Source organism: Balaenoptera borealis, assembly GCF_965194805.1.
Source record: "Balaenoptera borealis genome assembly, chromosome: 3".
Classification (NCBI taxonomy): domain Eukaryota; kingdom Metazoa; phylum Chordata; class Mammalia; order Artiodactyla; family Balaenopteridae; genus Balaenoptera; species Balaenoptera borealis.
In genome coordinates, this window is record NC_138866.1 from 155,783,312 (window position 1) to 155,804,771 (window position 21,460).

The window sequence follows — 21,460 nt, forward strand, 5'->3', positions numbered from 1 at the left end:
GCACAATAATAAGAACTGGTACAGCATACTTACTAACTGTCCACCTCTCTCTTGCCATCCCCAAATAACACCATCTTCTGCCACTGGTAGCTGATAAGGGGGCTTTTCCATCCAAAACAAAGAGATCTCTAGGTCCTGTGGCTTACTGTGCAGGTCCTCACTAAATATCTGCTCTTCTAATGTGTCTTTCGCAGCTGTATTAGTCCACGGGCAGCCCACATGATATCCACAACCATCTGCCAGCCCTTCAGAAAACATCTGTCTTGCCAACTCTGCCATTGGGTAACAGGAAAGTTCATTCAAAAACTGGGAGTACAGTTCCTCTGGGAAGCTCTGCAAATCCCCCTTTGAGGGCTTTTCAGATATGAGTGGTAGAACAGTGTCCTTGCAACCTGGTACTGCTACTTCCTTGCTGTCACCTGGGATGACGGGAATCACCTGCGGACCATTGAGAGGAGCAGCTGAGTATCCGTCCACTTCGGCAGGGTCAACACCAGCCAAGCAGGAGCACCCCGCACGAGCGCCCCCTAACTCCATTCTTCCAAAGATCACCTTTGAACTTCCCACCAAACCCACTTCCCCATGTAACCCAGGTCCCTGAACAGTGGGCCTGGCACCCCTTTGTCTGAAACGGCGTGCATGTCTACTTGTCCCGCGCAGACCCACACAGCTGATGATGCCGGGACCACTGCCGCCTTCCTTCAGACAAAACGTCTCCTCCTCTTCTCCACCAAGCAGCTCTGGTTTTCCCACCCCCAATGCACGTCCACCGGAGGCATCAGAAACTTCTTCAGTTGATTCGGAGAAAACCTGCTTCAGTCGTGGGCTCCCACCATTGTCCACAGAGTTCATCTGCACTACTTCTGACTCCCACGCACCTGGACTCGAACTCTGGTTTAAAGCTGGCACAAGGCTAAGATCTTCATATCTGTCGTCATTCACTCTACAAGTTTCATCATTTTTTTCTACTTGATTTGTAACAAAGTCAGGGTTTTTTGCTACACTAGAACTAACACAAGCCAGCACATCCTGACTGCGCACTGCCTTGCATTTTTGTGCATTTGTTTCCCAGTCAAAGGCTGTTTTAGGGTCTGACTGGACACTTCCTATGTCAATTTTACTGGTTTCTCTGTGACTGGCTCTCAGTGATTCTCGTTCAGCACTTTCTAGTCTGTGAGGGTGACTCTCTGAGCTCTTCACACACGTTTCATCCTCTGTTTCACTTTCCTCTTCAGCGCAGGTGAAAATACACGCAGAGGAAATGAAGTCACTCTTGAGCCACCTGTAGCCATAGAGAGACGCGCCGTTTCGGGGCACTTCCTGTGAGTTTCGGAACACTCCCTCCACGTCTGCTGCCTGCACTGCACACGTTACATCACCGATCTGGGCCTTGCTGGCCCTAATGTCTGCACTCAGATGTACCTGACAGGCAGCTCTCCATTCAAAAGCCCTCGAACCACAACCCTCATCTTCAAAAATGCTAATTTCATCCTCATGTTGATAAGATGAACTATTCTGAGACTGCAAAGACAATTCTGCTTTGTCTGCAAGCTGGCTGCTTCCCACTTCCAAGCTGCAGTCACCCTGGTGCTGCTCCTCAAGCATCACTGGCCCCAGGAGGAGCTCAGTGCCCAGATCACCACAACTGTTAGGGGCTGATTCTTGGAAATTTGCATGAATAGGAAGACACTCATTTCCAACGCTCAGTGAAGTGATATATCTTTCTGAACTTAAATTGATTCTATCTAGACTTATGGAAAGGAGACTGTCTGATCTGCTAACATCTAAACTGGAACAATCATTGTCTTTTAGTGGTTTTATAGAGTTATTTTCTCCTTCCTTTTCAGAGTTTAAACTCTGATCTACAGTAGCTGTCATAGCACCAGAATCACCGTTTCTTTCAACTTTTGAAGTGCCATTAATTAAATTAACATGCGAATCAGCCACCTGACCTCCCGGTCCTGAACTGCAGCGCTCTCTCCCTTCTGGGACAGTGCACACACACAGTAGCGAGTCAATGTCTGTGCTGATATTTAATGTGGGAAGTGTGCCAACATTATGTAATGCACTCCTTTCTGTGTAATCTTCAGGAAACCTGGTGGAAGTCTTTGCCTGCAGGTCACCAATGTTTACTTTACAGGGTGGGTCACCGTCACTCAAAAGTTCAGAAATAGGTTCAGTTTTCTCGTTAAAAGCTTCCTTCCTTTCCCCGGGGAGTGGCCTGCCCTGCGGGGATGGCTCTGCCCGCGGTGCCTCTAACTCCCCTGGCCCTTGGGCAGCATTGTCTGGTGGCCAGGCCCCTCCGCAGAACCCCTTGGAGGTGACAGCTGGACGACTCTCTGGAGCCTCAGCTGTTCCACGAACATGAGCACACAGCTCATCTCCAACGTCCGGGCCGTTAAGGTCAATAACACAAATACTGTAAAACCCGCTCTCGCGTGAATTCCTACATCGTTTGTGGTCACCACAAATAGGATCTCCACCCTCCCTCTCCCCACGATTCAGACCTGCAGAGTTAGCAGCGCTGCCAATCTGAACAGTTACCGCTACCTCATTCTCTACTGCAGAGCTTTCCCAGGTGGCTGGGCAACAGCAGGGAGGGTGACTGCCAAGGCCCCGGTCGGAGGGCGCCGGGGCACGTGAGCGGGGTCCCTCGCCCTCAAGGAGGCCCCCTCTCAGAGGGGCGCAGGCACCTTCACCACCCCACCCGACAGCAGTGACGTCGGGGTTCTCGTCAGCCTCACCCACGCTTTCAGACCCAGTTAAGAAGCCAGACATGGGAGAGAAGACCAAGTTAAGTGGCCACCCTGGCGTTGTACCCTGTCTGTGCACCGGCCTCACAAAAACCCCGGCCCACACACCGGCCCTGCGTCCCACGCTGTGAAGTTCCTCACCTCCAAAAGTACCGAATAATGAAGATAAAGTTTTACTTATCTTGTTCTCCGGTTCCTTCTCCTCCACAGATTTTTCTAACAGGCCAGTTTTTTCACTGTCATTGTCACTACTTAATTCTTTACTGAAGCAACAACCCATGTTCGAAAGTTCAAAAGCTCACATAACAATGCTTGTCGCTTTCTGAGCCTCCGCAAGTGCATCTCCCACTAACTTTCTATAGTTTCTGATGAGACGCCGACACCCAGATCCCAAAAATAACCCTCGCACAGCAGTCACATGTCCCCGCCACTCAAGTCCAAAATCCTAATCACAACAGACCCTGTCCAACAGCCATTCTATTCCACATTAAAACCCAAACAGCACACGGAATCCAAAGACTGAGAACACAACAAAAAGATTTTTGTATTATTTTTCTTATTCTCATAAACTCAATAAAAAAATAACTAAAATTATTATCCCAGACAGAAGAAGGAATTTCAGACTTTTGCTTTTTCTACAGTGTTTCAGCATTCTCTGAATTATATTTCATGGAATGGTGGCAACCAAAGGAGTTAACGTGTATATTCCCCAAAGGGAAACAAGTGTAAAAATTTGTTTTTTAAAATTCTTAGGTACTTATAGTTGAATCTAATTTTCTGCCTTTGAGAAATAAAGTCTGTGAGTGTTTGGGAATGATTGTGCTAGGCATGAAACTGGAATGGTGTCTGTTAGAGATGCATGTTGAAATGTTTATGGCAAATGGCACGCTGTTAAATCACACCTGGCCTGAAAATAAAGAAGTAAATACATACAGACATAACACTTTTTAAAACTGTGTGTGCAGAGGGGAGGAAAAAACAAAATAAAAGCAAAATGTGAGGGTGGGAACTGTTCAAGTCAGAATGGGCACACTGAGGTTCATTTTATTACTCTACTTCTGCAAATGTCTGAAAGTTCTAGTTAAGAAAACAGAAAGAGCAAGAGAAAAAGAGAAAGAAAGAAAATCTACACCTGCCAGTCCAATACAGGAATCCCCTTGAAAGCTCCCAAACGAAGCCCTTCTTCGAGCAGTAGGAGCACCGCCACCCCGCACCCTGTGGTCCAGGACCACTGACACATACAATGGGTCCGAACCTTCTTCAACATCTGTAAGCTTTGTTCTCAGTATAAGAGATTCTTTTTCTTATTATGATTCAGATATGTTATTCTGAAAACAAAATAGTTCTGTTAACTCCTCTGCGAGGAGATTTTTCTACTTTAATCTACAAGTTATGGCTGGTGTACTACTAACATTTTATAAAATGCTGATATCTTTGATGAAAAAAGTTTAGGAGTTCTACTTAAACATGAAGATAACAGGGACACTTCTAAATGTACATAAACTCAAGTACTGAAACCACAGCAGATGATGGTGATGATGATGATGATGATAATGGTAGCACTTATGTGCTACAAGAATCTAAGTACACAAATATTTTCATTTTGTCACACATTTATTTGAATTCACACTCCCAACAACCTGGGGTAGACGTATTAACCCCATTCTACCGATAAGGAGGGCTGTCTCTATCACTATAGAGTTAAGTATCCCTACAAAAAAGGATTCTTCACCCAGGATGACACAAACCCTTCACATCTGTGACATGGAGTTAAATGGAGCAGGAGTTACAGGGGCAAATTCATAAGCTTATCTGCCTAGGTGTGTGTCGGTTAGCTTTAACCATGTGTGTAAGCTTTGGCAAATTATTAGGTCTCTTTTTCTCCGTCTTCTCACTTGTAAAATGAGGCCAATACCAATACCTACTTTAAAGAGTCATTGTGATGCTATTAAGTAAAATACTTAGAATCAAACCCCAACATCACTTCAAACTCCTCATAATCTGACCCCAGCCCACCTCTATAATTGCCTCTCATTCTAAGATGCCATCCTCCTCAGCTCCTCTATTTCATCTAAAAAAAACCCAACTGGGAACTCCCTGGTGGTCCAGTGGTTAGGACTCGGTGCTTTCACTGCTGAGGGCCTGGGTTCAATCCCTGGTTGGGGAACTAAGATATGTTAGTTTGGCAAGCCTCGCAGCACAGCCAAAAAATAAAATAAAAAATAAATAAATAAATAAATAAATAACCCCCAACTGAATAACCCTGGCATATCCTATCTTTGCTCAAACCGTTTATCAGGTCTCCTCCCCCCAATTTCCAAATCTCACCATCCTTTATAAGGCCACCCCTCTCAATTTTGCAAAACGACTCTCTCCTATCCCCACACGCTGCCCACTCTTCATGCCTCTGGGAAAGCATCCTAATAGCAAGTCAGTGTCTGCACCATCAACTCAAAGTGGGGGAATCTACAGGCACTCTAAAAGAATTAAAAGATGCAAACACAAAATTTTAAAGATATGTCCATGTTTGCATGTAACTTTAAGAGTGCAGTGGTGCTATGTGACAACACTTAAATTAACCTAATTTACTGAGAAAAGAACTGGATCTAAAACATAAATTCATTCAAGCCCAGTGAAGGCCAGGTGACACCAAGGTGCACCACAGAAACAGATCAACAAAAGCAGTAAGATGTTATTCACTCGAAATTCTGCAGTTTAGGTTGTGGTAAACTCAAAGAAATTCTGGGTAACTAGTACCACAAGTACTTGGTGAAGGAGCTTTTAGTTTCAGCAAAACATCACCTGCCAGACTAAATGAAAGTCATTAATCTGCATTTTATAGGTTTGAGCAATCAAGTTTTATATTTGTATAAGAATTCTTATTACATGCAATAAGAATTTGTCAGTTGTTCAATGTTATTAAAAAGACAATTTAAATCAAAGACAACCTGGAAAAAGTTCTCACATAAAAGGTTATGAGAAAATGTGGGGAAGGGGAGTAAGAAAATGCAGATCTTTTAGAATGTGTTTGAGCTTATATGACTACCAGTCTAAAGCAAGTAGATATAGTTATGGGTTAACATACTTGAAAACCAGGGTAACCACAAATCAGAAACATACAACAGATTCACAAAAACCAAAAAGAAAGGAACTCGAGCATCATACAAAAGAAAACCAACAAACCACAAAAGGAAAAAGAAGAAATACAAAATTAACTGGAAAACAAGATTTAAAATGGCAATAAATAAATACTAATCAATAATTACTTTAAATGTCAATGGACTAAATGTTTCAATCAAAAGAAAGAGTGGCAGATCGAATAATAAAATAAGGACCTACAATATGCTGCCTACAGGAGACCACTTTAGGGCAAAAGTCACATATGCACTGGAAGTGAGGAGACAGAAAAAGACATTTCATGCAAATGGAAATGACAAGGAAGTGGGGGTAGCAATACTCATATCAGACAAAATAGACTTTAAAACAAAAGCCATAAAGAAAGACAAAGCGGGACACTATATAATGATAAAGCCATCAACAGAAGGAGTGGATATCATACTTGTTAACAGATATGCACCCAATATAGGAGCACATAAATACATGAAAATACAACAGACATAAAGGGAAAATTCAATGGGAATATAATAATAGTAGACTTTAACAATCCACTGACATCAATGGATAGATCTTCCAGATAGAAAATAAATAAGGCAATGAAGATTCTGAGTGACACATCAGAATAGTTAGATTTAGTTGATATTTCCAGGACATAGCATCCAAAAAAACACCAGAATACACATTCTTTTTAAGTGTGCATAGAACATTCTCTAGGGTACAAAACAAACCTCAACAAATTTAACAGTATAGAAATTACTTCAAGCATCTTTGCTGATCACAACGGCATGAAACTAGAAATTAACCACAGAAAGAGAAACAAGAAAAAACCGATTACAGGGAGACTAAACAACATGCTACTAAGAAACCAATGGGTCAACAATGAAATCAAAGAGAAAATTAAAAAAATACCTCGAGACAAATGACAATGAAAACACAACCATACAAAATCTATGGGATGCAGAAAAAGCAGTTCTAAGAGGGAAGTTCATAGCGATACAGGACTTCCTCAAAAAAAAAAAACAAGAAAAATCTCAAATAAACAACCTAACCTACCACCTAAAGAATTAGAAAAAGAACAAACAGAACCTAATGCTGGCAGGAGGGAGGAAATAAAGAGAGTAAGAAAAAAAAAAAAACAGAAAAAAATCAATAAAACCAAGAGCTGGTTTTTTGAAAGGATAAACAAAAGCAACAAACCTCTGGCCAAGCTCACCAAGAAGAAAAGAGAAGGGATCCAAATAAACAAAATAAGAAATGAAAGAGGAGAAACAACAAGCAACACCACAGATTTTTATGGTATTTTAACAAAATACCATAAGAAAATATTATGAACAGTTATATGCCAACAAAATGGACAACTCAGAAGAAATGGACAAGTTTCTAGAAACATACAGCCCACCAAAACTGAATCAAGAAGAAACATAATTTGAACAGACCAATCACTAGATGTGAAATAGAATCTGTAAAAAAAAAAAAAAATTCCCTGCAAACAAAAGTCCAGGACTGGATGGCTTCTCTGGGGAATTCTACCAAATGTACAAAGAAGAACTTATACCTATACTTCTCAAACTCTTCCAAAAGACTGAAAAGAAACACTCCCAAAGTCATTTTATGAAGCCACCATCACCCTGATAATAAAACCAAACAACAACCATACCAAAAAAGAAAATTACAGGCCAACATCTTTGATAAATAAAGATGCAAAAATCCTCAACAAGATATTAGCAAACCAAATCCAACAGCACATAAAAAGGATTACACACCATGATCAAGTTGAATTCATTCCAAGGTCACATGGATGGTTCAACATATACAAATCAATCAATGTGATACACCACATGAACAAAAGACAAAAACCACATGATCATCTCAATAGATGCAGGAAAAGCATTTGATAAAATTCAACATCCACTTGTGATAAAAACTCTTCCCAAAGTGGGTACAGAAGGAACATATCTCAACATAATAAAAGCCACTTATGACAAACCCATAGCCAACATAACACTAAACGATGAAAAGCTGAAAGTGGGACTTCCCTTGTGGCACAGTGGTTAGGAATCCACCTGCCAATGCAGGGGACATGGTTTTGAGCCCTGGGCTGGGAAGATCCCACATGCTGCAGAGCAACTAAGCCTGTGTGCCACAACTACTGAGCCTGCGCTCTACAGAGCCCAGGAGCCACAACTACTGAGCCCACGTGCCTAGAGCCCATGCTCTACAACAAGAGAAGCCATGGCAATGAGAAGCCCGTGAACTGCAACGAAGAGTAGCCCCAGCTCACAACTAGAGAAAGCCCGCATAGCAATGAAGACCCAACGCAGCCAAAAATAAATAAATAAAAAAAAAAAAGAAAGAAAAGCTGAAAGCCTTCCCATTAAATTCTCAAACAAGCCAAGGATGCCCACTATCACCACTTCTATTCTAGTATTGGAAATCCTCACCATAGCAATTAGGCAAAAAAAAATAAAAAGTATCCAAATCAGAAGGGAAGAGGTAAAATTGTCATTATATGCAGATGACATGATACTCTATATAGAAAACCCTAAAGACTCCACACAAAAACTATTAGAAGTGATCAATGAATTTAGCAAGGTAGCAGGATACAAGATTAATATACAGAAATCTGTTGCATTACTTTACACTAACAATGAAATATCAGAAACAGAAAGTAAAAAAGCAATCCCGTTTAAAACTGCATCCAAAAAAAAAAAGAAAAAGAAAAAAACCTAGGAATAAACCTAAACAAGGAGGTGAAAGATTTATACACTGAGAACTATAAAACATTGATAAAGGAAATAAAAAATGATTCGAGGAAAAGGAAAGATATGCCATGCTCTTGGATTGGAAGAATTAATATAGTTAAAATGGCCATACTAACCAAAGCAATCTACAGATTTAATGTGATCCCTATTGAATTACCCATGACATTTTTCACAGAACTAGAACAAATAATCCTAAAATCTATGGGGAACCATGAATAACCCAGAATTGCCAAAGCAATCTGAGGAAAAAGTACAAAGCTGTAGGCATAACCCTTCCAGACTTCACACAATACTACAAAGCTACAGTAATCAAAACAGCATACTATTGGCACAAAAACAGACGTACAGATCAATGTAACAGAACAGAGAGCCCAGAAATAAACCCACACCTATGGACAATTAATCTTCAACAAAGGAGGCAAGAATATACAATGGAGAAAAGACAGTCTCTTCAACAAGTAGTGCTGGGAAAGCTGGACAGCCACACCTAAATTAATGAAGGTAGAACACTCCCTCACACCATACACACAAAAAAAACTCAAAACGGCTTAAAGACTTAAATGTAAAACATGACAACATAAAACTCCCAGAAGAGAACATAAGCAAAATATTCTCTGACATCAATCATAACAGTTTTCTTAGGCTGGTCTTCCAAGGCAAAAGAAATAAAAGCAGGGGGCTTCCCTGGTGGCACAGTGGTTAAGAATCCGCCTGCCAATGCAGGGCACACGAGTTCGAGCCCTGGTCCGGGAAGATCCCACATGCCACGGAGCAACTAAGCCTGTGCGCCCCAACTACTGAGCCTGCGCTCTAGAGCCCGCAAGCCACAACTACTGAGCCTGCGTGCTACAACTACTGAAGCCTGCGCACCTAGAGCCCGTGCTCTGCAACAAGAGCAGCCCCCGCAATGAGAAGCCCGCGCACTGCAACAAAGAGTATCCCCCGCTCGCCGCAACTAGAGAAAGCCCGCATGCAGCAACGAAGACCCAACGCAGCCAAAAATAAAATAAATAAATAAATTTAAAAAATTAAAAAAAAAAAAAGAAATAAAAGCAAAAACAAACAAATGGGACCTAATCAAACTTAAAAGTTTTTGCACAGCAAAGGAAACCATAAACAAAACAAAAACACAACCTACAGACTGGGAGAAAATATTTGCAAATGATGCAACTGACAAGGGCTTAATTTCCAAAATACAGAAACAGCTCCTACACCTCAGTAACAAAAAAACAAACAGCCCAATCAAAAAAATGGGCAGAAGATCTAAATAGACATTTCTCCAAAGAAGACATACAGATGGCCAACAGGTACATGCAAAACTACAATGAGGTATCATCACCTCACACCAGTCAAAATGGCCATCATCAAAAAGCCTACAAATAATAAATGCTGGAGAGGGTGTGGAGAAAAGGGAATGCTCCTACATTGTTGGTGGGAATGTAAATTGGTGCAACCACTGTGGAAAACAGTATGGAGGTTTCTCAAAAAACTAAAAATAGAGTTACCATATGATCCAGTAATCTCACTCCTGGGCATATAATTGGAAAAGATAAAAGCTCTAATTCGAAAAGACACACACACCCCCAGCGGCACTATTTACAATAGCCAAGATATGGAATCAACCTAAATATCTACTGACAGATAAATAGATAAGAAGATGTGGTGTATATATATATATATATATATATATAATGGACTACTACTCAGCCATAAAAAAGAATGGAATAATGCCATTTGCAGCAACATGGATGGACCTAGAGATTACCATACTAAGTGAAGAAGTCGGAGAGAGACAAATATATCATTTATATGTGGGATCCAAAATATGATACAAATGAACTTATTTTACAAAACAGAAATAGACTCACAGACATAGAAAACAAACTTATGGTTACCAAAGGGGAAAGGTGGGGAGGGATAAATTGGGAGTATGGGATTAACAGATGCATACAGATGGATTACTAGTATTCTAGTAATATCTCGTAATAAACTATAATGGAAAAGGATAGAAAAAAGAATATAGATATATACATACATATGTATAACTGAATCATTTTGCTATACATCTGAAACTAACACAATATTGTAAATCAACTGTACTTCAATAAAATAAGTAAACATAAAAAATGGATTATGCAAGTGTAGGATTGAGAAAAGCAAAACAAAAAGGTTATGAGAGGTCAAGCAAATTGGTGAACTAGGAAGCTCCAGGCTCTCATTCCTTCACAGAAATATCATGAAAAAACTAGAAGTTTCTGAACACACTTTGTAGGAGCTCTGAAAAACAATCACAGTTTACAGCAACTAAGCAAAGAAACAATCAAGAAAAGGCTGTGCTCGACATGGCAGGAACATATTGTGGTGTGGTGTGACCTTGGTCTGGGGTGGCAGCAGCCCAGGTCCCAGATTCCCTCCAGGAGCCAGAGGGAGCAGGGTAAACCTTACTTGCAAATTAGTGCGTCCATCTGTTCTGTCTTAGCTGGAGGCTACCTAAAGGACTGACTTGCCTCTCCTATCTCACATAACTCAGAACACACATGGGAAAAGTGGGGAATTCTCTGGCAGACCAGTGGTTAGGACTCGACGCTTTCACTGCTGGGGCCCAGTTTCGATCCCTGGTCAGGGAACTATGATCCTGCAAACTGCACAGTGCAGCCAAAAAAAAAAAAAAGGTGGGGGGAAAGTGGCAGGCACTGCTCATAAAAGGTATAAGGTGGCTACAAACCCACACATGCCAGGGCAGAAGATGACACGCGGAGACATGCAAGAACCACCTGAAGCCCCTAGAAGAGGCTGGAGTGTAACTCTGGGAAATTAGGACATTCAAAAGCAGCCATGTATATGGGGAATTCAGAAAGCTACACCCAGGCAAGACGTGTGCTCAAAAACATCCTGAGAAGACCTTCAGCTTTCACTTCAGGCTGATCCCTAGTCTCCAAGGAAGTTGAGCTACTCAGTGAGGGACTGTCCCAGCACAAAGCCAGTCTACAAAGACTGGGAGAGGCAGCTCTACTCCCTCTCACTGGGGGGAGGGTTGGAGGGGTGGGGCAGGAGGGGGCCACCAGGCAGGGCAGTGCTGGACTGACTGACTGCTTCAACTCACGACATTCAAGGAAATCTCTGTCAAAATTCAGTTGAACACAAGCAAAAGGAACACAGACATCACTGAATACACATGACAAGGAATAGTCTTTACAAAAATAGTTTGGAAAAGTCTCAAAACCATGAGACTACTATAGCCTTCAACAACAGTGACAACAAACAGCAAACCCTGGGTAAGAAGCGAATCTGATGTCCAAAGTTACCACATTACAAATGTAATCAAATGCCCAGTTTTCAACAACAACAAAATCACAAGGCATACAAAGAAACAGGAAAACACAGCTCATTCAAAGGAACAAAATCAACTGTCCCTGAGAAAGCTCAGGCATGGGACTTACTAGATGAAGACTTTAAACAATCATCTTAAATATGCTCAAAGAGCTAGGGAAAAGACATGAACAAGGAACTAAAGTTAATCAGGAAAACAATACATGAACAAAATGAGAATATCAACAAAGAGACAGGAACTGTAAAAAAGAACCAAACAAATATTCCGGAGCTGAGAAGTACAATAACTGAATTGAAAATTTCACTAGAGGGGCTCAACAGCAGACTTGGACAGGCAGAATAAAGAATCAGCAAATCTGAAGACACGACAATTAACGTACGCATTGTGGGAGTCCCACGATGAGAAGAGAAGAAGGGTAAGAGAGAATATTTGAAGAAATAATGGCCAAAAATTTCCCAAATTTGATGAAATCCATGAATTTACAAATCTCCACAAACTTCAAGTAGGATAAACCCAAAGAGACCTATACCAAGACACATTACAATTAAACTGTCAAAAGACAAAGAAAGAATCTTAAAAACAGCAAGAGAAAAATGACTCATCAAGTACAAGAGATCCTCAATAAGATTATCAACCAATTTATCATTAGAAACCTTGCAGGCTAGAAGGCAGCGAGATGAAGGAAAAGTGCTGAAAGAAAAAAATTGAGAATTCTTTATCCACCAAAACTGTCCTTCAAAAATGAAGGACATTCACTTCATTTTTGACATTCCCTGGAATGTTAAAGGAGGGACATTCCCTGGGAAAGGACATTAGCAGATAAACAAAAGCCAAAGAATTTAAAAGGCAAATGAATAAAAATAAGCATAAATCTATGGTATTGGGCACATAATAATAAGATATAATTTATGACACCAGAAATGGGGGTGGGGGGTTAGAACTTTATAAGAGAAGAGTTTCTGCATGCTACTGAGGTTACTAAGTAGGCAATTTAAATTAGATAATTATAACTTCTGGATGTTATATGTAATCCCCATGGTACCAGAAAGATATACATATGATATACACAAAGATAAGTTTTTAGGATGAATGACTAAATTATCAATTATGCCATGTTGATGTTAACAAAATTTCTTTTCAATTTAAATAAAGTATGACTTGCAGAGAACTATCAATGAGCTACATTACATAGTTCCTGCCCGAATGGGTCTTAAAACTCCCATGACAAAGCATACACATTTGAAACATTTAAAAAATAACACAGAACATAATTTATTAAATAAATTTTAATCAAATATACATATAAGGAAGTAATACAGGTGACTATGAAAAAGATGAATCAGTGAAGCTAACAGTTATAACTGAGAATGCCCTTGAAGGACATAAAACTTCTAAGATGGGCAAAAAAATTACAGAAGGAAAAAAAAGTATTAGAGTTGATTTTATTCTAAATGGCAGCTCAGTTACTTTTTAATTGTAATTTTTAATTTTAGGTAACTCAGTTACCTAATCCCATAAACAATAGTAGCTTTAATATTCTTTTCTGTATAATAAAAACAATAAAAAATCTATTTGTTTATTCCAGATTTACATCTCAGGCCCTAACCTCTCTAATCAGGTCCAACTGGCACTGATGACCCACTTCACTGCTCACTTAAATTTATACCAGGTGGATTTTCCCTCCACAAACCTTTCCTTCTCCAGTTTCTTTCATCTCAAAATAAATGAAACCACCATCCATTAAGTTGCTCAACTATCCTTGATTTACTTTTCCCTCACCCTAACCCCTAAATCCAATCCATAAATGGTGCCATTGAATCCACCTCCAGAGTAAATCTGAAATCCATTCATTCTTAGTCTAAGCCACCATCATTTCTCACCTTACTTAACAGCTTTTTAATTTGGTTTCTTTGCTTCTATACTTGGCTCACTACAATACATTCTATTAATACAATGAGGTCAAAATAATCTTCTTAAAATATAAGTCATGCTATTCCCCACCTAAAATCCTCTAGCTCTATCCCAAATTAATTTCAACCACTTAGAGCCAATGCAAATAGTTCCCAAATGGCTGACAAGAGCTAGGTTTTGTCTCTGGTATTACTTTCTACTTGTTGTTTCTCTTTCTAAAGGAAATAACAGATGCCAAAGGGGAAGTTCTCTTCTCGAGCTGGCTCTGAAGCCAGGTTGCCTAGGTTCAAATCCTGGACAGCTGAGCAATCTTGGGGAAATTACTTAAGCCTCTCTGGGTCTCAGTTTCCCTTAGCTAAGGTCACTTTTTGGCACTCACTGATTGGCTAAACTTGTAAATAGTTACTACTCAATAAGGGTAGTATTTTATGGGGGGAGGGAGCAGGGAGCTGTATAACAAACAATTGATATTACCAATGGAAAAATGCAAACCTGCTCCTGAACTATCCAGACATTTATTTTGGGATCACTATGGCCATTTTCCTCCTACTTACACTGCATCCAACTTTGGGGGGAACACTAAACCTTAAAGAGAATGGTTCCTAAATTAGACCACTAAGCACATTCACCTTCCAATCATACAACTGCAGACCACTGAGGATCAGCACTCAGAGCCACCAAACCAACTACGGCATCCACACACTTAGGTGCACCATGATAACGCTGGTTAGAAAAATGTTCAAAGCAATGCCATTTATAATAGCAGGAAAGAGAGAAACAAGTTAAATAAATGTACCTAAAAACCCAACAGCTAAAGAAGTGACGGCAAATCAACATAAAGAAAATACTACAGGGCAAGTACAAGGGGATATATAGATGAAATCTGCTATGGGGGAAAACATGAGGTGAAATATATATATATTGATTACAACTTCATAAAAATGTATGTACTCTTTAACAAGACTTTTATTTTCTATAAAATGCAAGTTTGTTTTAAAGTTTTAAAAACACACATGTTGTGAGCCCAGACAGTCTCTTATGGTCCCTTCCAGCTCTAGTATTTAATGATCCTATGAAAACCTAAAGTGTGCAATACCTTGAAAAACTGATAAATAGTATATGCACAATTTACAATACCAGGTGTCAGAGATGTGTTCTGCCCAAGAGACTCCAGGGGTACTGGGTTGCAGGATTGGACCAAAAACTAGTCATATAATATTCTATTGTAGTACCTTGACCCTTTAAAATGACAAAGCATGTGTAGGCAGTACTAGTTGCAAATTATTTCGCCACAGAAATGAAATATTGAATTCTGGCTAAAGTGTTACACTTCTTTTCCACATAGGTCTTTCTCAGTAGTTTTCCACAAAGTAATTTTAAAAAGCAAGCAAAGAAACACCAAACAAAAACCCACCCATAGAATCCAAATATCTAGTTTTATGCCCTGAAATATGTTTTAAAGATGTTTGAACATTATAATGGACCGCAAATCAACCAAGAGGGAGATTTGATCTGAAAACAATTATTTTAATCCATCAATGATTTCTGTATAAGTCTTATATTCGGATTTTGAAGTACTTAAAATATTATAAAATTCACTTAAAAAATCAATGTAAAGTACAATATGCAAAAAAATCCTACATACATAATAGAATAACAACAATGAAACAAAGTAGTTTGGAGGGGGTCCCTCATTTTTTAAAATTCTCCCTTATTAAAAATAGATCAACAGGGACTTCCCTGGTGGCACAGCGGTTAAGAATCTGCCTGCCAATGCAGGGGACACGGGTTTGAGCCCTGGTCCGGGAAGATCTCACATGCCGTGGAGCAACTAAGCCCGTGCACCACAACTACTGAGCCTGTGCTCTAGAGCCCGTGAGCCACAACTACTGAGTCCACGTGCCACAACTACTGAAGCCCACATGCCTGGAGCCCGTGCTCCACAACAAGAGAAGCCACCGCAGTGAGAAGCCCACTCACCGCAACGAAGAGTAGCCCCCGCTCGCCACAACTAGAGAAAGCCCACGTGCAGCAATGAAGACCCAATGCAGCCAAAAATAAATTAATTAATTAATTAATTATTTTTTTTTTAAAAAAAAGATCAGGGCTTCTCTGGTGGCGCAGTGGTTGAGAATCTGCCTGCTAATGCAGGGGACACGGGTTTGAGCCCTGGTCTGGGAGGATCCCACATGCCGCGGAGCAACTAGGCCCGTGAGCCACAACTGCTGAGCCTGCGCGTCTGGAGCCTGTGCTCCGCAACAAGAGAGGCCACGTTAGTGAAAGGCCCGCACACCGCGATGAAGAGTGGCCCCCGCTTGCCGCAACTAGAGAAAGCCCTAGCACAGAAACGAAGACCCAACATAGCAATCAATCAATCAATAAATCTTCAAAAAAAAAAAGATCAACAATCCAATCCCCACCTTTAATTTCTACATGAGCTGCTTACATTTTCGGGGTGTAGATGAGGTTGACTATAAATTTATTAAGATTACTTTTAAAAATTTACTTTTACTTTTAAAAAAAGACTTACTTTTAAAATTTTGTAGGATTTATGAGATCACTTAGAGGACTGCCAAGCTAAATGCACCTGACTCCAAATGCACCTGACATATGCAAATGCAAACGATGTAAAGCAGGATTTAAAAACCAGTGGATCTCCATTTCCTTATTCTTTCATTAATCACAGCTAAAATGTGAAATCAATTTTCTTAGTAAAAGCTTACTATCACTTTTGTGCTTTACGGAACACAGGCTATTAAAATGTAAAGTTAATCATATACATACAATAGATGATCAGTGAACCATTAAAAACACTGTGAGGAATACATGAAATTAAATTAATACACATGGCACACTGTTGTCTGTAGAACTATACACATACACACACACACAAGCCAGAAAAGGATATACAGTACTGACATATAGTGTACCCAGGTGGTGGTTTCCCCCACTCTCTTTTTGGGGAACACTGACATTTTCTAATTTTTTTACAATTAATATTTGTTGTAAGGCAATATCTGTGAGCCTCAGCTATGATTAATCTCTGAACTGAATTACCTGACTCAAAGCTGGGATGGAGCTTGTCTGAGAAGTGGTTTGAGATATGGGACCATTCATCTGTAAAATTGAAAACACCAAACACACCATCACAACAGTGTAAAGAAACATATTTTCAAACCACAGTAATTTAGCAAAACAAAACCCACTGAGAAAAGCAAATTTTTACATGACAAAGAAATTCAACGAGATATTCAAAATGATGTAGGAGCCTTGAAATTTAAAATATTTTGAAATTTTGACTGAACACCATAAGTAAAATTCCTTGTAGCTTCCACAGGGAAAATTAAGAAAACCTACTTTTCCCAATGTCATTTAGAAACTTTAAATATTATTGCTTGACATGATAAAATCTTACAATAAACAAATGCACTCAAAATTTAAAACTTACATAATTCTAATTAACTCTTTAAATAAATACCACTACAATCACTATAATGTTATTAAACTATTTACAAATCACTGCATTTTTCTTGGTGATTTTAAATCCAAAGCTTTAAGTATTCAGAGCTATAAATGACATTTGTTTTCTCTATCACTTTGAAACTTCTAACTTCCTCTACTAAGCAACCCCTAAGTTTACTCAGAATATAACACCTATATTTCAGCATAAGATATGCTAGTGTTCCGAGCGTACTGTAGGATATGTTATCAGAAGAGAAGAGAGGTACACCAGGCCAATGCTGGCCTTGGACGCCCACTCACCAGATGAGCGCTGTCTTTGCCTTCCTGGACTCGCTGGCCCTGAGGTTCAGCCACGACCTTAGCGTCCTGATCAGAAGTCATGAGCTGTTTACTTTGTGGCTCCACTGGGAGAAGTTTAATGCTAGCCGTAGGATGCTGTAAAACAACAGACAGTAAATTGGTAACTTGAGGTGCAGAGTGTAATTAATTCTAAAATGATATTACTAAGCAGTTTTAAAATCTTCAAGTTTTCCAGGACATATGTCTATCCCTCTGGAGTCTAAGTAGTTTAAAGAAATTTGCCCATAATTTCCACCTTACGCACCCAAGAAATAATACTTTTTTAATAGGTTTCTTCTTCACACTAATTTGGTAACCATGATAATACCCTAAGACTTAGAAACTAAATGCTAACATATCCAAACCCACTCATGTTCAGAAAGTTATTTTTTAAAAACAGAAAATTACAAAATTAATAGAACTCCAATTTGGGATTGATGAATCCCAAATTTATATATATATATATGATTTTTGACCAGCCCCATTAATTTCATTCTGTTCCAGGAAAACAGCTGTCAGGAGAAATAAACAATAATTCATTTAAAAGGAATCCCTTCACAATTCTGAACCAAAGAAACCAAAAACAATCTAACCAGGGCACAAGTATGCAAAGCAGCCTCTGCAAAGCATTCACTCAGCTCAGAAGCTGGACACTGAACTTCACATACAGTATCTCACTTGATTTTCCCAAATGGCTTATGAAGTAACTCTAGCTCAGAAGGGATAATAGTTTTCATGATTTCATATTATGAGTATCAGAACCAGGATTCTCAGACATCCAGGTGTGGCTTCAGGCGTTCCCTCTTTTCACTGTAAACTACATTGTTTCACAAGATAAAGAAGTTGATTTAACCCAGATTTTTCAGGCTGCTTCTGAAAACACATAGTATCCAAGTGCCAGATAAAGAAATTTAAAAGCTAACTGTTCTTGTCTCACCAGGTAACCATGTAGGTTTTTAGTTTCCATAACGGCACTCCTTATTCTTAATAACCTGCTTATGATAAGTTCTCAAAACCCTTGATAATGAAATAGTCTGATGGTCAAAGGTGATCTCGTCCTATTGTCAAATGTATAATATCATCAACCACAAAAGCACAAAATCACTGAAATGCTATAAGACACGTTTGGAAATGTAAACTACTAACAGGGAAATGCTTGAAACAAATTAAATCAGTTTCACAGAGATCAATGTTTTCCACAATGTAGGATGAATGACAAATATGTTAAACTGTAATCATTTGCAATGTGTTAAATTGTAAAGTCCAGAAAATATAGATTGGTACCCAGACTGACAGTCACAGAATGGGGTGTAGATGCATTTTACCACTGTTAACTTGATTTTTAAGATTACCAAAGGAAAAAAAGTTTGGTTGAAAACAAGATATGATACCCAAAAGATAAAAAAAATCAACTACGAGTCCTTTATTATATATACTACCTATATTTTTTCAGACAGTCAGAAATTATGTACCTTATAATAGAAACAGCACCATTACCAGATAGGAAGAAGTCTTGAAAAACAAACAACAAACCCAGGACGTGATCTTATTACAAACTTGCAGCAAACACAAGCACAGAGGCATGCCAAGGGGTTCAGCGAAGCTCGCAATTCCTGGACGAGTAGCCTTGGCTTCTTCAACACAAAAGGAGACAAGATACACATACTGGCCAAACTATGGCTTTATTTTGTTTATATGGCTTTATCTGATTCAAATAAACTGAAACCAAAGACAATCAGGGAAGCAACAGTGACGGGATATTTGACAGCATTAAAGAATTCCTGTATTTTCTTAGATGTGATGATATTGTGGTTATGTTTAATAATAATAATAATAAAAGTGAGCCTACCTTTCAGAGCTGCATATTGAAATACTTACAGGGGAAACACCATGATGTGGGGCAGAGACATGGGGGTTCACAACTGTTCTTCCCGGAAGAGGAGAATGAGGGTTCATGATTCAACCCTGTCTACTTTTGTATGTTTGAAATGTTATATAATAAAAGGTTAAAAAGGTAGCCATGGCAGTAGCTTATACAACAGAACAGTGGTCCTGATCTGACCCATGCATCCTATCTATAAACAAGTAATCTTTACATCACACGACTGTATCTCTTTATTACTGACCTGACACACTTTTTTTTTAAAAAAAAAGTCCAACAACTGGAAAAGTTGCCAACAGAAAAAACCCGTAATTCAAAAAGACACATGCACCCTAATGCTAACTGCAGCACTATTTACAATAGCCAGGTCATGGAAGCAACCTAAATGCCCAGCGATAGACGAATGGATAAAGAAGGTGTGGTACATATACACAATGGAATATTACTCAGCCATAAAAAGGAACAAGACTGGGTCATTTGTAGAGATGTGGATGGACCTAGAGACGGTCATACAGAGTGAACGAGGAAAGAGAAAAACAAATATCGTATATTAACATATATATGTGGAATCTAGAAAAATGGTACAGATGAACCGGTGTGCAAGGCAGAAGTAGAGACACAGATGTAGAGAACAAACGTATGGACACCAAGGGGGGGAAAGTGGGGAGTGGTGGTGGGGTGGAGGTGGGATGAATTGGGAGATTAGGATTGACATATATACACTAATATGCATAAAATAGATAACTAATAAGAAAAAAAAAAAGTCCAACAACTGTAAAAGTTGCCAACAGAAGGGGTTACTGATATGCACCTCATTAAGCAAGCTGTACAGAGATACAAAGCATTAAAATTTGCATTAAATTTAACTTTATTATCAAATATCTGAATCTGAAATAAGACTTAGAGTATGATGATGAATATGAGTATGATTGACAACAGTTCCAATAAATAACAAAATAACTTTTTCATTACTTGTTCAAGAAACCAAAACTATTTTAAGACTTACAACCATACAAACTGTTGTTTCTTGGCATAAAGGTAGGTCTCTAGGTTGTGAAGACAAATAGGCAAGGGGGGAATAGATCTACTGTCAAAGCAAAATATTTCCTGGCATAAGACCTAGTAATGTGACAACCTGATAGTGGTCAGAGGCAGCTTTCACAAAGCTTTAACGAGCTGAACAAAAGGAGTCATTTTCCTGATTTGATTTCATTTTCTCTTTACATGAAAAAACAAAGAGATGAAATCAGAGGGCCCACCTGCCTACTTAGTGGTCTCTCTGCTAGCAGACCTGGTTAATTCCATCTGTCAAAGCACCACCTCAAAAAGTTTTATTAACCTTATTAACTACTTGGGAGAGTATAGTTCTCTTAGTTCTGTTTCTAAACAATTCTTTTCACATATACCCGAAATGTTTGTTTCATAATTAAATATTTATTTAGGTCTTTTGGGACACTCAAAGAAATCCTTAAAAAAATATAAATCAATTTCAAATAAACATAACTGTATATCAAGTTGGTGGCATAAATATCCAGAGAAGAATTATTCTAAGTGATATTAAAAGACAGTATTTGCATACAAAATCCTAAAAATTCACCAAGAAAACTTAAAATGCACTCAGTAGGTTTGTTCTTTGGGGTAAATGTTGGTATTATTTTGAAACTATTTTACATATTATATACACACATATACACACTGTAATACGATAAGGTAAAAAAGAATTACATTAATATTAAGTATTCATTTTAGCATAAAAGGAAATACAAACATAAAATCAAATAAGCTAGGTAAGATCTACATAATCTTTTTTTATTTATTGTAAATGTAACTTTTTAAACTACAGTTGGCCCTTGAACCACGGGGGTTGAGGTGTGTGGGTCCACTTATATGCAGACTTTTTTCA

The 21,460-nt window shown here is 39.0% G+C and overlaps 1 protein-coding gene across 11 annotated transcripts in view; it reads right to left on the bottom strand.

The window, feature by feature from the left end:
• The window catches only part of LARP4B (La ribonucleoprotein 4B), an 86,472-nt gene that overhangs the window by 38,749 nt on the left and 26,263 nt on the right, over window positions 1–21,460 (bottom strand). For 7 of the 11 annotated variants that reach the window (XR_014242796.1, XR_014242797.1, XM_082386024.1 and 4 more), the window contains exons 2-4: window positions 17,637–17,771; window positions 16,932–16,991; window positions 34–438 (exon numbers count right to left, since the gene is read on the bottom strand). Coding sequence is in view for 7 of the 11 variants with exons in the window: in XM_082386024.1 (XP_082242150.1) it covers window positions 34–438; window positions 16,932–16,991; window positions 17,637–17,717 (546 nt within the window). In the remaining 4 variants the exon portion in view is untranslated. Of the gene's footprint in view, window positions 1–33; window positions 439–16,931; window positions 16,992–17,636; window positions 17,772–21,460 lie in introns of those variants that run through there. The other 4 variants (XM_082386025.1, XM_082386033.1, XM_082386029.1 and 1 more) reach the window with 3 other exon arrangements.